We start from the raw sequence: 17,141 nt of genomic DNA, 5'->3' as shown, positions 1-17,141 counted from the left end.
TGGCTCCCACTTCGCTAGCTCCCCAAAAACTGCATTCCGACAGTTCGAGAGCAGCTGGAGGTCATGGGGATATTTGTTGAGACCAGGGTCTTACCACCTGCCCATCAAAGGCCTAAGCTCTCCTGCTTTGCCCAGATGAGGAGCTCTGGTATGGGCACTGCCAGGAAGCCCTCAGCTGCCCCTGGCTTTCTGGAGTTGGCACTCCTTCGCCACACTGCAGCCTCCCCTGTACTCACAGGCCCAGCAAGTCTTTGGTCCTCCAAGCCTTCCTCAGGGTCTCTCCAGCTCAAATGTTCCTCCTGGCCTCTGTGCTCCATCCAGCATCCCCAGCTCCCTCAAAGTGTGCCTGTGTGCTTTGCCTTTTACACTGAAAGGGAGGCTTAACAGGTTTCAGGTGGAAATGATTGTGGAGGGAGGCCTGACCTTGCCTACCCTCATTATCGGGAGAAAATGGCAACTGCCCATAGGACTCATTAGTGCATTGGTTCCTATGGGTAATCTTCATAGCTCCCTTTTTCCTCTTCTTCTCAGTGTTTTTGCATTCTAGTATAGAAATGGGATTTCTAGAGTGGAAGTAGAAATTGTGGGAGTTTCGTTTTTTAGAGTGGTGTTAGAAAAAGGAAGAAGAATATTGTCAGAAGAAGGGGAACGATTTTGTTGTTGTGAAATATAGGGTGTTGATATTTATTCTCCTATGCCTCCCCTTGATGTGGGTACCTATTGGAAGGGGAGGGGGCACCGGGACAGGACTTGCAACAACCTATAAAGGTGGAGCAGGTGTCTGGTAGGTGTGTGTCATAAAGGGGGGGTATAGTACCTCTCTCTTGAGGGCATTCCTCCAGCAGTCCCCAAGGACCCCCTGCCCAGGTGATCCTCCCGCACTGGTCCATCCCCAGGGGTCGGGATCCAAAGGTGATGGCCGTGCCCTGGCCACCTGAACAAAGAATCCCTGGGGTCTATAAGTGAGAACGCCCTCAGGTTTCTCACAGTATGGGAATTGATTCCCTCGGTTGCTGAGCACAAAGGGTAATAATGTGGGTAAGTGAGGTATGGCGGCGCAGTGCATGCTAGGAGTACGATCACCGATGTCCGGAGTTGAGGAGTGATACAGTTGAAGTGTGAGGAGTCGAGGAGATGATGTCGAAACTGCACTGCACCCTTTGCCGACATTTTCCAAGCAGTTCTCGCTGAGGAGATGAGCTACCAAAATGAGGAATCTGCAGGAGAAGAATCCATACAAAGAGCATTACCGGTAATTATTCCTCTAGAGTATGAATTGCAAAAACAATGAAAGAACATTCTGTAAACATAAATGGTTTTGCGTACAAGTGCATATAATGTGTTACCTGAGATAATTCTTCATTGAATATTGCATCGGGAACCAGATTACTTAACCTTGGACCATTTGCCACCACAATATGTAACGGTCTGAAGTGCAGTCTACCAACTGTACCTTAAAATGACTCCGAAATTCAATTTAATACTCCTTTCTGAATCTGCACCGCATAGAAGCACCCCTGTAATGCTTTCCTGGGTCTTATGTAGCATAACAAACAATGGCAAGGTAACATATACTTATATTGCCAGAATGTAACTTTCCAAGTTCAAATCCTAGAAGAAGGTAGAATACATTATGGGCAAATGCAATGTGTCTTGATAATATCTGCAACTTACATATTAATGGCTTTAAGATGTCAGTAAATAGGTCAAAGCCGACAAATAACAAAGCATTATTCCTGGTCACTACTGGTTACAAATCTGCCACCTTGCACATTGAATTTACATTTTAAAATGCTGTATTATTGGGGATGTTCCTAGCTGCAAATAGGTGAATAATGTGCTCTTGTTTAATACCTTCTCGCCATCTTAAATTGCTTTTTTCCTATATTCATCGTAATGCTTAAAGTGAACTTGTTTTCAAGTGATGTATTGTTGGATACCCTGCAGATATTCATTTGACGGAAGGAAGTATGTGATCAGGGTGGTCCTAAGGTGCACTGAGAAGCAGCTTTTCATTGACACATGGGCCCTTTTATCATCTGGATGAGGTAGTGGTCGTATTTTAATTAAAATGTCAGAACAAATACTGTTGGAGTTACCGAGAATGAATCACCAGATGAAGGGAGCACTGGGCCATGGCAGGTCAAAGAGGCAAAGTCACCTGCAGAAGGGGACATTCATTCTCCTGACTGAAGGAGGCCATTATGCAGCAGCTGTACGAGCCAGGGCAACTTTTAGGACATTACATATTCAATTTGTGCAATATTCAACATCACAGTTTTTGTGTGCTAACGAATGTAATCACAACCACCCCGGAATCATTTCGTAACCTTCAAAAGTAGATGGAGAACAATATTTCCTTGGCACATAAAACATCTGAGAGGTGTTTTACTGCTTGCATTTTTTTTTATCTTCCACAATAAGGGTGAAAAGAAAATTAAATCGAGTTTTTATTTGACATTGTTCTATATTTGACATATTGTCCACTTATCTCTTTCTTGTTTACGATTCCCCAAAATTGTCTGGGATATCAGAAGAAGGCGCTGCGTCGCCTGTTTGTCTGCGGTTACCGGCATGCTTGTCGCCCCCTTTATCTGTTCTTGACGTCTGTATTTATATAAAGCCGCTTTATTGGGGTACAGCGTGTGGCTTTCGGGGCCACTTTTACCCGCATCATCTTTTGTGGTCCTGAGTATCCGCACAAGGCAGCATGCTTGGCGCAGTATGTCTTCACGTGATTTGCAAGTAAGGTTTAGATATTGAAACTACATATATGCCAATTGCAGAGGAATCCATATTGAACTCAAAGTAATGGATTTAAGTCTGAATATCGCTCTTTACAGAGCGGTGTTGTGGAAGGGCATCCAGTACTGTCCACCACCCGCAATGTCGCGCTTTCTCCCTCGCTCTGGTCATTTTCTAGTGGGGGCCAGTGGGGTCCAACCCACACCCCTTTCAACTCCCGCCCCATGCAACCCCAAACCCGCCCCCCCTCCCCTGCCATACACCCCATTTCCAAGCCTCTCTCCCACCCAACAGCATGCCCCCGCTCCTTAACCCGAAGTAAAATCCGTCCTTATATTGAATCACCGGTGCCCTTAACATTGTTGGCAGGCCATGGGAACATGTGATAGTGATTTGGTCAGGATCCCACAGTTTGGTTAAGTGGGATGGCCTGAATTCTGTTTTCCGGTCGTCGGGGATCCAATTCACAGCAGGCTTTCAGGCGGTTAATACAAGATACATCTTCCTAGGTGTCATGCAAATCGGAATTGTTTACGGCTCTCCTGGATCGGGGTTCGAAACCCCCATATAGAGCATAGGTATTTCTTTTGTCTGAAGACTATTGGTATTTATTTTCTCCCTCACAGCGTTGCATTAGGTAGTGAAGTTAGGATGTGTGTGTGCGTCAGGCTAAAGGGGTCAAATAGATCATGAGGCTGCATCGAGTGATCCAGCAGGAGAGTTTAATCTGTCCTTTTGACACAGAGCTATTGGATAATTATGCTGCCTTTTCTCTTCTTCTTTCATGCCGGCACTCTTTTATTATATAATTGCTGGTCAGGTTTCTGTGATGCATTAGCCACTGGTGACTGCCTCATCATACTTAGTGCCATCCGCTGACATTTGTCTTAATGGCTGCCTTGACATTTCATCCTGACACTGGGCGCGTGTTCCATAGAACAAAACCATCCCATTCTGCCCCGGCTCACATTAAGCACAGGGTTTCCCAGCAGATTATTTTCCCTTAGTTCTTTATGTCTGCAGGCTATAAACGAAGTTCATTACAGAAGGGTACATATTTTTTTAGTTTATTACATAAAATCAGTAATGCATAAAATTACCTTACACAGAAGTGCATACGAGTCAGCGCTTATTGAGCAAAAATAAATACCCATTGATTGAATGAGCTTTAGCAAAGCACCTATATTTGTCAAATGCATGTTCAAACATTCAATAGAGCCCAATCGGACAAACTGCTGCCCCTTCACAGTGAGCTTGCTGCATAATGCCTGGGCCCTTCCCGGTTTCTAGTCTCCTTCCATAGAGGAGGGGGCCTGGGCCCTGGCAAGTAGGGTTTCCGGCTTTTCTTTTTACGGAGACGTGATTGCGCCAGATTCTCTAGGGCCTATTGGGAAACACAAAATGAGGTACATGTTACCAGAATAAGAGGTACCTATCCAGAAAAATGCACATGCCAAGTAATTTCCTCTCTGGCCAAATGTACTAATATTCTAGACTTAAAGTGAAATCGGCGAACAGTAGGTTTAACAACTTATTACAGCCATATACTATACATGCAGTTTCTTAAGTATGGCAATTTAGAGGTTGAGGTATTGAATGTAAAAGGACTCATCCGACACTGTTTGCAGCCTGAGCCTTGAGGTCTTTGTGTATGTAGTGTGACTAGGCAGCTTGGGGCCATCTTTGAAGGCCAGCTGGGCCGGTGAATCTCCATGCCGGGCTGAGAAAAAACACCCCACAAGTCCTGGCCTAGTAAACATACTGAAAATTGAAAGAAAACATGTATTAACTCAGTCATTCTAGAAAGTAAGACTGGTAAAACTGCATTAATGGAGCTGGGGGGAGAGCGGTGTCATGTTGTGAACAGGGCCGCAGCAGATGGGCTGTGCATGCCTGTGGCTTGTCTCCTCACAAAGCACTGGGGACCCCGAATGGGGAGAAGTCTAAACGTCAAAGCCACATGCCCAAACATTATACAAACAGGAGATTCCCTTCAGCTCAGGAATTCCAACACTTAGTCCATCTTTAGAAACTTGCTCACAGTTTGTCCTTGTTAGTAAAATCTTCAGGCACCTGTAAAGGAAGGTGCGATGAAAGCAATAAGGTTCACATGTAAAGCAGGTCCTATGTAAATTTGAATAGCTTGCGTCAAGGAGCCTGTGCTGCTTTGCCAGCCTTTGGCTTTGATAGCAGGTTTCCAGTCTCCTTGGCTTTGCCACTTCTTCCATATTGGGCCATTGGAGCCCATCCCATGATCAACAGTATTCTGACTTGGAAGACTGGGTCTCTGAGAGGGATCTGGGCGTTACTCAAAAGGGGAGACTCCCCAGGGCACCCTCGCGTACCCAGGATCTCATTCTTTCTGGGGTGTTTTCCATCACAGATACAGGCAATGGCCACATATCTGATATGTGCAATAACGACAACAGAAATCTACTAATCGTCCCCATTGAAGCAGCATTATCTCACAAAAGTGCACAATTACTAGCCAAGAAGTGCTGTCACCTGCCAAATGAGACCTAACAATCTTCAGTGGCAGATTAAAGGACATTCCCCTAGCATGATGGGGCAATTGAAATGCCCCACATAAATGTTATGGTCCTTGAAGCTTTGAGGCCTTATGGTGTGCTCCTGCAGTGAGCGTCAGACATATGTCCAGAGGCATGGCAGCCAGCGAGCAGCAAGTCTGCGAGAAATGGGACGAAACTGCAGGGTTACAAGACAGCCTCCCCACCCCATGGAATAAGGAACTTTGTGATATCAAACCACGCCTCACTTTTCGTAGCACTATATGATTATTTCTATTCAGAATGCTGTTGACATGGCATACTTTTATTGTACTTTATTTTTCAGTCTGTTTTTTTCCTGCACAAAAGACTGTCTGAGGCGTCAACTATGTAAATAAAATGTCAACGATCCTATCCACAGATGTCCATTCAGTATTCTTGTCTCTACCTTGTCACGTTTGCTTCGTGCTCTTGCATAACGAATGTGCCTTGATGTGCCTGGTTTCTGGGGCGCGAGTGTGGCCTTGTCTCCCCATCTCTGGAGACCAGGAGTGGTGACGCTTAATCTTCTGCCCTTGGAGGCTTTTCAAGTGGTAGCAAAATGTTATTTTGTGGGGACTACTCTTCATAAGGATAATTGCCTTTTTGCCGTAGTACCCCAACCTATGTTTGCTATATTAGTTTATTTATTTATTAATCTACTTTTAGCCAAGTCGGCTTTGTATGCATACATCATTTAAAATACAAACTACACTACTTAAGAGAACTGACATTGTAATTGCACGTGGCGTTACACTTAACTGGACAGAAACATTTTCATTTTTATCTTTTAGATTAATCTTGACCCAGTGCCATCCTACATCATAATTTACACAATATAAACAATTCATTTGTTGAAAATGTAAAAAAAGCACTGCATGACAATTAATCTAAAATCTCTGTACATTGCAAAAAACATTTCACCTTGAAAGAGATACAGTTTATGCCGTTCCCTTCCATTAGTTTACGCCACATATTCATTATTTTAGTACTGTCACATTTATTATTGTAAGATTTAATCCATTTCGCTCTGATTATTCAGGCTTTTACAGTCAACTAGAAGGTGCTCTGCAGACTCAAATATATTGTTACAACATAATCAGCATAATTGATCTGCTCTACTTATATGTAGGCATGCTCCTGTGATTTCCAACACAGCACATATTGTGAATTTTATCAGCAGATATTTCCTGACTATCCAGCTGCTTTGGAGCTCCATTACGTAGTTTGGCATTGAAACACGCTGCATAATATACGCTATAAACCGACCACTAGCAACAAGGTCTGCTTCGTAGCCATAGGACCCCAGTTTCCGTTTTAGCCACCTTTTGCATGGCCAGAGGTTATTCCTACTTTTGTAACACATAGAACCTGTTAGCAAAGACACTTGGATCTTCCTGATTTTAGAAATGGAACCCATATGTTCATATGCTTCAATCGATGCGTATACTTTTAAGTAGCTGACTATGATTGTGTTATTATCTAGCATTAGTAGCTTTTCATACCATAGAGTTACTCTGGATATGTATACCGCCTTTGTACCCTTTATGTTGAACTGAAGTCGGAGATATTCCACTGGCAAACACTTTGGCATTCTAAATAGTTTTCTTAACATTTTTTCCTCAAAACAATTCAATTCAGATGTAAAATCATGACCCCACACTTCAACGCCATACATAGATTCAGGGATAATCTTTGCAGTACATAACAGCAACACTGTTTGGCTTGAGATCCCTCCTTGCCGCCCAATACACACACTCAGAGCATTGATAAGTCTCATGCATTTGTTTTTGGTCTCATTCCACGGACACTTCCAGGTTAATGTTTCGTCTATGGTCACTCCTAGATATTTGTACTGTTTTACACATTCAAGGGGCAGTGGATCATATTTCCACAGATATTTTAGGCCTATTTGAGAGGATATCCCTCTAAAGATCATAATTTTAGATTTGCTGATGTTTACCTTAAGAGCATTATCTTTAGCATACGTGTGTAGACAATATAATACATTTTGCAAACCTTTTTGAGTTTGATCTAATAGTAATAGATGATCAGCGTAACCCAACCAGTTTATTTTCTGCTTACCGATCTTAATTGGGAAAGATTTTGAGTCTAGGAATGCTTTTGGCAGGTCAGCTAAGTAGAGGTATTGCAGTCAGGATGCAACCCTGCTTAACTCCTTTTCCAGTGAGAAAGGATTCAGAGAGTTTGCCTTCAACATTCAAGCGTATACTTATGCTGGTGTGTCAGTAAAGTAGGGCTATCATATTCAATAGTCCTCTGGGGATACCCCACGCTATAAGCTTAGACCACAGCTTATTACGCATCAGTGTCAAAGGGCGTGCTAAAATCTATGTATGCACCATAGACTACTGATCTTTTAATCTTGTTATTCAACCGCTGACAATAACATTAGCAGATTATTGGTAGCATTGTAATTTTGTCTGAAGCCAATCTGGTTAGGAGGGAGAATGTTACTGGTGGAAATCAATTCGGTAAGTTCAATTAGAATAACTTTGACAAACAGTTTCGCTGGTATATCCAACTTTGCCAACATCCTATAATGGGCAGGATTAGTCCAACAGCTTTTCTTGTAGACCGGCAGGATGTGGCTAGCTTTCCACAAGGAAGGGATAGTGCCACTCTTCCATATCTCTACAAAAAGGAGGCGAAGCACCTTGGCCCAGAGTAATGGATATTTTTTAATTAAGTTATTGCATGTTCCATCTGGGCCGGTTGCACAGGATGATTTTAGTTTACTATTATCACTATAAGGTCCTCTACCGAGGATTTACAATCCCATACTTGCATTAGTTTTTCTATTATCACATCTAGAGGAGTCTGGTTATTCAGAGTAATGGCAATACGATCAGACCATACTTTCTCAGCTACGCTTGGTAATGGTAATGCATGTTTTGCTGCCCCTCTGATTACCGCCCAGACTCCATTGGTATTTCCAGTGCGAGTATGGATTGCCATTGCCAGCTGATGCCAAGTTTCTCTCTCGCACACAAAATTATGGGTTTTTAGCCATTTCCCATAGGAATTTTTAGCTTTTTTAATGGACATACTTCTTTCCAAATCAGCATTAGTTAGTAAGCAGATTTCAGTATGGTCGAGATCTGGGTCCTCAATTCCTTCTTCGCCCTATGTATTTTACCATCAAAGCACACATTTTGTGCCCGACAAGTTCCATCACTCGTGAGGACTCTGTTGCCTTAATCTCACTTGTGAGTTCAACAAAATCGTCTAGAATGGTAGAGGATACTCTCACTTCACTATTTGCGTCTTGGGCAATACATTTCGACAATAACTCAGCTACTACTGCATTTGCCTTTTCAAGATTCTTCAGGTTCCACTGAATCTGGTTGTTACTGTTATTAATATAAATGTTCCCATACTCATCATAATCTTTATTAGGCATTTCAGTTTGATCTATTTTAATCGTGACACATAAAGGCATGTGGTCACTTTCCTCCGTAATACCATAGCCATGTCTATCAATCACAGTATAGCAGCTGAATTTGCAACTACATAATCTAGAGTGGAGGCACTTTTGCCACTAATTTGTGTAAAAGCTTTAGTGGGGTCTCCTCAACAATTGCCACTAAGTCGAATTAGCGAGTGAGAATAGAGTAATATCGCCCACGCATTTCCTTTTCGCTCCAATGCCAACGGCTTAACAGGAGACGAGACAGGGAGCCTATCTAGTTCAATGTTGCCATTTTTTATGTTGGCATTAAAGTCACCCACGATCAGAAGCAAAACAATTGGATGACAGACTTGTAGTCGTTTTTGAACGGGATTCACATTCCGGGTCGTTTCTACTGCTCCTGGTGGATCGTAGATATTTATGATGTTAAACACTTTACTATTGTTTGAGGCATTGGCTGCTAACACCATTGGAGATGACTCCTGTTTCTCTTTCAGGACCCAAGGGATACAAGTGGAGATCAACAAGCCAACCTTGGGTCTTCCAATTGGCCCTTTGTTAGCCGTTTGATGTATAGTACTGCGTCCATCTAATTCGACTGGCTCAAGCAACCATGTTTCTTGCAGAGCCACCATCCAAAATACATTAATATAGACTAGGGGTCCCTCTTCTGCCGTTAAATGTGTCCCCTCGTGTTCCAAGAACATAGAAAGTTAGGTCATTGGGATAAAGTTGCAAAGTGAGTCTTGAAAATTGTGGGCAGCCACTGCCAATAGCTCTCACTGCTAGCCTCATGCTTACTTCTGTTATTCAAGTTGTGACCTTCCTGTTAGTTATCAGTGTTTTCTTCAGCTGTTTTTCCTTTTCCAACATGCTTTAGAACAGCACCTGCCCTAACATTTGACGATTTAGAGGGTCTCTTTTTTTGGGAATATATTGTTAGTTTAGTTGAAGATGGTTGAATAATTATGGTCTGTGATGCTTGTCTGTGAAGTGTCTGGGAGGAGCTCCAACTAGTTCTTTAGCACCTACATTTTAAAGAAAGCCACAAACATTGGCAATGTAACAAATTTGGGCTTTTGTGCAAGTATGGTGAAGGTACTGGGCAGTCACTGCCATAGTGTTAACTGGTCATTGATGATAGCAGGTGCAAGTAACTGTGCATCTAATTGCATTGTCGGGCAAATGCCTAATACTTATACACAAGCCAAAACTGTTGGCTTTGCCAATGCTTGGGTTTACCAGGACTTCACTAAAGGACACACAAAGTGCTTATAAATCGAGTGACTAAAGGCAGCCCTGGTTAAGACATTTTTATTGCACCAGTGGCGGGTTTTAAGCACCAATTAAGTCCTTCACTCTCAGAAGACTGCTTTGAAAAAACACTTGCAGGCACATCGACTGGAACATTTGTTGGTAAGGATTAATTAAAGTTAGCTCAAAGAGTTTTCATGAGGAAGTTTTTTGGGCGCGGAGGGGCTGGAACTGGGTGGGAATGACCATAGGAATTAGCATGGCCATAGACAGTCAATGGGTGTGCAAATAACCAAGCAACACCTACAAGCTGTGTCCCTCCTCATATGCCATTTCTCCCTATCTGTACTATAATGTAATAGTTTCGGCTTATAGGCGAGCGACACCTAAAAGCCCAACCTAAACATGGAACATGCCCCTCTGCCCCTACAGTCTGAGGTTCACGCAGCGGTCGTTTACTGCCCCCAAATGATGGACTCTGAATGGACTTGAGATTTCGAATTGCCTTTCATCTTTCTCAAAGTAGTATTTATACTATAGTAGTTAACGGCCAATATTATATTTGAGCTTCAAATATCACTATTTTTAAATGTTCCCCCATATTTATCAGTTCTATGCACATTTCCATTTAACCAATACTCATTCTCCAGCATGGGGTCTGGCATGGATTCACATGCTCATGAATATTTCCTGTCGTCAGGCTGGGAATCCTCAGTAAAAGAAAAAATAGTTGTACTTTCACTTTACAACTATATTTCTCCTCTAAACTAATCACTGTCCTCTGGGTCATACTGCCCCCATCAAACAACGGTCCTCTCCCTAAGCCCTGCCTTTGGCAGCCATCTTCAGATTTTTGCCGCACGCTTCAGTCCTCGGGTTACTCTGCAAACTATTTTGTACTTTTTTCCAAGTTTTTCACGGAAAAGTTTTGTCCTATCTTCATCGGCCAGCAATGGGAATCCGTTGTCGGTGAAGTTGCACGCCCCTCAAGGGCAATTGTTAGTCAAAGTTTCTGGAAGGCCGCCTTGGGCCTACTTCGTGCCCTACGACCATGATGGAGGAGGAGAAAAAGGAGGGAAGGACACTATTCAGGCCATGCACCCAATGCGGGCTAAGGAACGTCTTCGTGGAGGACAGATATCTAAAGTGTCTATACTCTCTATACTGCCTGCACCTGGACCACAACGAGGATGGGTGCGAGATATGCCTGGGATTTTCGAACAAGACGAAGAAAGACAGGTATAGTAGGCTAACGGGCATGGCACCAGTCGAGCAAGGTCTCTGACCTGTGCTCTAAGTAGGGTCATGCCTCACCCAGGACCGGTCGGTCCAAGGAGCGGTCTCCCTCCGGGAGGAGGTTAAAGTCCTTTGAGGACACCCCCTCCGTGGGGGGTCCAAGACAAGGCCAAGAACCGCAGACCGATTCCGCCAGGTTCACCGCTGATACGGGTCCGAGGTCGGATAGACCACGATCGCCGTCCGCCTCGTTAGCCAGTCTGCAATCGGGTTTTTCCTCAAAGAGGAAATCCCCCACCCGGGCAAGTTACTGGAGAAATTGGAGAAACAAAGGGCGGAAGAGGAGAAGAAGGCCTCAAAGGCTCATCTGGAGCAGCCGAAGACGCTGTTGGTCACTTCGTCAACATCCTCTGGGGTGACCGCTACAGCGAGTGGTACCGACTCAGCGAGGGTGGTCCCTACAGAGCAGAGTGTGTCCCTGCCTCCCAAGTGTGGCACAGTCCCTAAGGCAGCAGCGAAGGCTGCGTGCACCGGTTATGGTCCCGGTGCTCGGCCCTCAGGAAGGAAAAAGGGGGTGGCGAGGAGGCCCCAAAACAGCCATCCAAGGTTTATGTTCAGCCAATGGACATCTCCTCCACGGACGATGACCACGAACAAACGTCTGTCCATACAGTCCATGAGGAGGACGATGGCGTAGGGCCTAGCACTCCATCATTCCCTCTTCAGCCGAGGGACATATCCATGGACATCCTGTCAACTCTCCACACCCTGGTGGCGGAGATCCAGCAGAGGTTGCATCCGGCAGCTATTCCGCAGTTCGCTGACCAGCCACCATGCAAGAAGAGGAAGTGTCACCTGATGCTGCTGCATCAGCCTCCTTTACCATGTCAGGACCCGACTCCTCCAGCGGACCTGGATACGCACACGGACACTGGTACGGAGACAGCCAAGGAAACCGACGAGGATGTGGATTTTGTTCCAGCTGGCGACGAATCGCTGCACGTGGAAGCCCCTCATAGAGGCTCTCCACCAGACGAGGTGGGATCATTCCACTCGATCTCCAAGGCCTCCGAGCCATTCCAGCTGGTGCCCGAGGAAATCAAAAAGGAGGGCTTCCTAGATCAACGACAGGAGTCCACGAGAAAGACGATTATGGCTGTACCCTTTTTGGACGACATTTGGGTGGAAGGCCTGGCCCTCATGAAGAACCCATTCACGGCTCCAACCAAACAGGGGAGGTTGCAGAAGAAATACCAGGGTACTGGAGTCCGCACCCAAGTGTTTGAGGTCACAAACGTCACCAGACTGTGTAGTGTCGGCCGCCGCAAGAAAACATTCAGCCAACCCGGCATCCGCATCATCTGTCCCGTCGGACAACGAGTGGAGGAGGATGGACTCCATGGGCAAGAGAGTCATCTACACGGCTGCATCCACGATCAAGGCATCTAATGCTCTGGCTATCTTTTCCTGATACAACCGGGAACTCTGGTACAAGCTGGGCCCTATCCCAGAATTCCTTCCCGATGACAAGAAAGGGGAGTTGGCATCGGGCCTTGCCATTACGGTGGCACTAGACATCGCTGACTCAGGCTTCACGCAGATGGGAAATCATGAATGCTTTCGTCGGCAGGGGTGGTTGAAGGCCACTAACTTTCACCAAGACTTTCATGCAAAGGTGCGGGACATGCTGTTTGACAGCGAAAATCTGTTTGGGAAGGCTGTCGACAAATCCCTTCAAGTCATAAAGACAGATAGACTGGGCGTTCCCAGGACTTTCTACAGCAGCATTGCTCGTCGTCTGTTCGCTCCTACAGGGGTAAATCGAGCAGATCATCCAAGTAATACTCTATGCCGTACAGACAACCTCCCCGTTCCTCCATGCATGCAGCCTGCAGGAGCCACTTGCAGGCCTACGGTACCGCAAGTCAGCCTCGCTGTCTCCCACAGGGCAGGGTGCCGACGCCCAAATAAGCCTGAACCAGCCAGAACGTCACACTCCCACTCATGCACTGTGGGTGGGAGGCCGCCTGGCGAGGTTCATAAGCGAGTAGAAGAAGATGACCACGACAGATGGGTGCTGGACGCTCTCGCCCAGGGACACACCTTGGAAGTGCCCTTGTATTCCACCGCTTCCGCATCAGGAGCAGCACATACCTAAGCTCCTGGAAGAGGTGTGAGCCATGTTACAGAAAGGGTTGATAGAGCTCGTTCCCCCGGGGGTCCGGAGTCTATTCCAGATACTTTCTGGTCAGAAAGAAGATTGGGGTGGTGGACCCATCCTAGATCTACGCTGTCTGAACAAGTACTTGAAGTCCCAAAAATTCAGGATGGTCACGTTGCATCTTGTGCTCGGCCAACTGGAGGAAGGGGATTTGCTGATGTGATTGGATCTAGAGGATACGTACTTCCCCGCCCCCATCCACAGGAAACATCGAAAGTTCCTGTGGTTCATGGTACAAGGCCAACACTACCAGTTCAAGGCCCTACCATTCAGCTTAAAGTTGGCCCCAAGATTGTTCACAAGATGCTTCGCCCCGATGCTGGCCCACTTGCGTTTGCAGAGGATACACGTACACCTGTACCTGGACGATTGGCTTATACGCGCTTGCTCCTGGGAACTGGCCGAGCACATGTAGACCGTCCGGTTACTGATGGAGCTGAGGTTCTCCGTAAACTATCCAGTAGTTCTGCTTAACGGCATTGCACAACGCAATGTTCCTCAGCGGCAGACTCAACACATTGGCCTGCATGGCGTCTCCCTTGGAGGAGAGGCTAGCAGCCAATCAAGGGAAGGTGCAGCGACTGTCGTCGGCGAAGACGGTCATGGTTCGGGCCATCAAGTCGGAGCTGGGCATGATGTCCTGCATCTACCTCGTCCGTCTCTGCAGGTTGCAGATGCAACCCTTTCAGGAATTCTTGGATGCACGTTGGATACAAGTGTCCGGGAGTTTTGCAGACAAGATCCCCCTCAACGAGGAGTTCCAGCGGGCCATAAAGTGGTGGGGGGTGAGCTCCCACATCGCCCAGGGGATGGGATTTCAAACCCCACTATACCAGGAGACGGTCACCATGGACACCTCTATGGAAGGTTGGGGGGCTCACACCGGACATCTACACGCCAGAGGTCTGTCTCTTATGGAAGAGAAGGATCTGCACATCAACATCCTGTAGCTACGGAAAGTGTTCTGGGCCCTCAAGTCTTTCATATGGTCTCTGAAGGGCGGAGTGGTGAGGAACTTCACAGACAACACCACGACCATGTTCTACATCAGGAAGCAAGGAGGCACTCGATCCCCAGTGCTCTCCAAAGAAGCTCAGGGATTGTGGCAATGGGCCATCTGGCAGGCGTCAAGAACATCATTGCAGACTTCCCTCAGCAGGGAACTGCACACCTGCCTGAAGTGGGAGCATCATTTGGATCAGGTGGACCATCTGTTCATCAAATAGATTCCACCAACCGAGGAGTTTGGGGGACGCACTCTCATTCCTGAGGAAGTGTCTGTTTCTATACGCCTTCCCCGTTTCCTCTTCTGCTACGTGTGATCAACACACTCAAAGTGCAGGATGATACTCATCACCCCGGCGTGGCAGAGGCAGATTTGGTATCCGGACATACTCACCAGAGAAGGAGGCGCAATCCTTCATCACGACGCAGGGCCCTGAACCTGCAGGCATGGCTCTGGCAGCCTTAGAGTTGGGGGGTTATGAGCTGCCAGCGGACTGCAGGGAGGTCCTCACCAAAGCCAGGGTGTCATTGGCACTAAAGTTCTAGGGCCATAAGTGGAAGCGTTTTTCTACGTGGTTCCGGTTTACAGAAGATTACCCCTTGAGGGTCACGGCCCCACAGATTCTTCCGTACTTGCTTTCTTTTGCAAATGCTGGTCTGGCTCACGCGTCCATCAAGGTACACCTGGCGTCCATCTCACGCTACACCAGATCCCTGGGAAGATCCTCACTGTGGTCCCAAAGACTCATAAAGGAGATTCTCAAGGGGGCCTTTCGATCTTTCCCACCGATGAAGGCGCCTGCACTGACATGGGAACTCAACGTAGTCCTGACAAGACTTATGGGGGCACCCTTCGAGCCTATGAATCAAGCATCACTCCAGTTTCTCTCCTGGAAGACTGCATTCCTCGTTGCCATCACCTCTGCCAGATGAGTGTGAGATCCAGGGCCTTTCCTGCAAGCATCCGTTCCTGACTTTCCACGAATCAATGGTGGTGCTACGTACACACCCCTCTTTCATGACAAAGGTTCAGTCTGAATTCCACCTCAACGAGCCTTTGGTGTTACCTGTTTCCTTCCCGAAACCTTCAACGCCGGCGGAGAGAACCTTGTATTCGCTGGATGGTTCTCGTGCCTTGAAGTTCTATGTGGCACGCACAAAGAGTTTTCAGAAGACTGCTCAATTGTTTGTGAACTTTGAACCTGTGAATAATGGGAAGGCCTTGTCCAAGGCTTCCATCTCAAGATGGCTCTCCAGCAGCATCATGCACTGTCATCGGCTGGCTAACCGGCCTCTGCCAGGCCGCCCGAGCATCCACTCGACCAGAGCGATTGCTGCGACAACGGCGTTCCTTTCTGGTGTACCCCTGCTTGACATCTGCAGGGCTGCAACGTGGAGGTCCACGCATACCTTCATCAACTTCTACTGCATCGACAGGGATTCCAGTGAGGAGTCCAGAGTCAGCCAGGCAGTGCTGCACAACCTGTTTGCTTGAAGTTGGTCTGTTCCAAGGGTAAGTGTTGGTTACTTCTGTTGAGCCTTGCCACCTCCTGTGGTTGTCTAATGTTACTGCTGTGTATTCGTTATTCATGAGCATGTGAAGACATGCCAGACCCCATGCTGGAGAAGGTTTATGTTACTTACCTGTAACTTGTTCTCCAGCATGGGTCTGGCATGGATTCACATGCGAACCCTCCCACTGGCCCCTCTGTTGCTCTTCTTGGTCATACTGTCACTTTACATGCTTACCAAATCTGAAGATGGCTGCAAGAGGCGGGGCTTAGGTAGAGGACTGTCAGAGGACAGTGATTGGTTTAGAGGAGAAATACAGTTTTAAAGTGAAAGTGAAACTGCTTTTTTCTATTAAAGAGGATTCCCAGCTTGACGACTGGAAATATTCATGAGCATGTGAATCCATGCCAGACCCATCATGGAGAACAATAGTTACAGGTAAGTAACTTAAACCCTTCTCTAAGAAGCTTGATAGCAGTATTCTAGGAAGTGATTTCTAAAAATTCAAAAGCACATAATCTTCTCTCTGATAATTGTGGGCAGTCGTAAAGCAGATTTGTAAACGTTGTTAGTGTATTGTTTATTCTGATCACATTCTTTCAAGATGGTTTACAAAATCAGAAGTATTATAACTTTGTCTTCTTTCACAGGATGCTAATTGTACAGTTCAATTTTTTTTAGAATCGTTGCACACAGAAAATGATGCTGAAAAACCTAAAATACTGTGGATTCTTTTCTTCAATATGAGGGACTCTTCTGGCATAGATCGATCTTCCTATACATCGTTACCATCCAATGTATTTGTCTGTTCAGGACCAGACGCTTCTTGTGGAAATGACAATGCTGTCAAACAGGTAAAGAGTTTCTTTGCAGCCGAATGCTTACCATGGTTCTGTTGATGGCTATTCTAGGCGTTGCAAATATCCCTACCATATCATAAAAATTGTGTCTTTGTTCAAATGAGAATGTACTTTTTTCCAGAGCAATTCACATGAAAAAATGAAAACTACAATCCCTTCCCACATGAGAAGTACTTTAGGTACCTAAAGTCAGGTTTAAAAAAAAAAATACATTTACACTGATTGTGTGTGGGGAGAGAGGTAGAAAATGCTGTTTAAATTTGCTGCTGGCTTGGCCACAGATTTCCAGTAGACTGCCGTTCCCCAACGTAAGATTTAGAGGTAAGGCC

General features: G+C 46.0%; 1 protein-coding gene across 2 annotated transcripts in view; it reads left to right on the top strand.

Moving 5' to 3' along the window:
* The window catches only part of CHM (CHM Rab escort protein), a 1,673,681-nt gene that overhangs the window by 1,604,407 nt on the left and 52,133 nt on the right, over positions 1–17,141 (top strand). For both annotated transcript variants that reach the window (XM_069612935.1, XM_069612936.1), the window contains one exon: positions 16,634–16,806. In XM_069612935.1, the coding sequence (XP_069469036.1) occupies positions 16,634–16,806 (173 nt within the window). The remainder of the gene's footprint in view (positions 1–16,633; positions 16,807–17,141) is intronic.

Source organism: Ambystoma mexicanum, chromosome 5p, assembly GCF_040938575.1.
Source record: "Ambystoma mexicanum isolate Mex_15411 chromosome 5p, UKY_AmexF1_1, whole genome shotgun sequence".
NCBI classification, from domain to species: domain Eukaryota; kingdom Metazoa; phylum Chordata; class Amphibia; order Caudata; family Ambystomatidae; genus Ambystoma; species Ambystoma mexicanum.
Note: the sequence above shows the minus strand (reverse complement) of the source record. Positions and strands in the feature narration are given on the sequence as shown.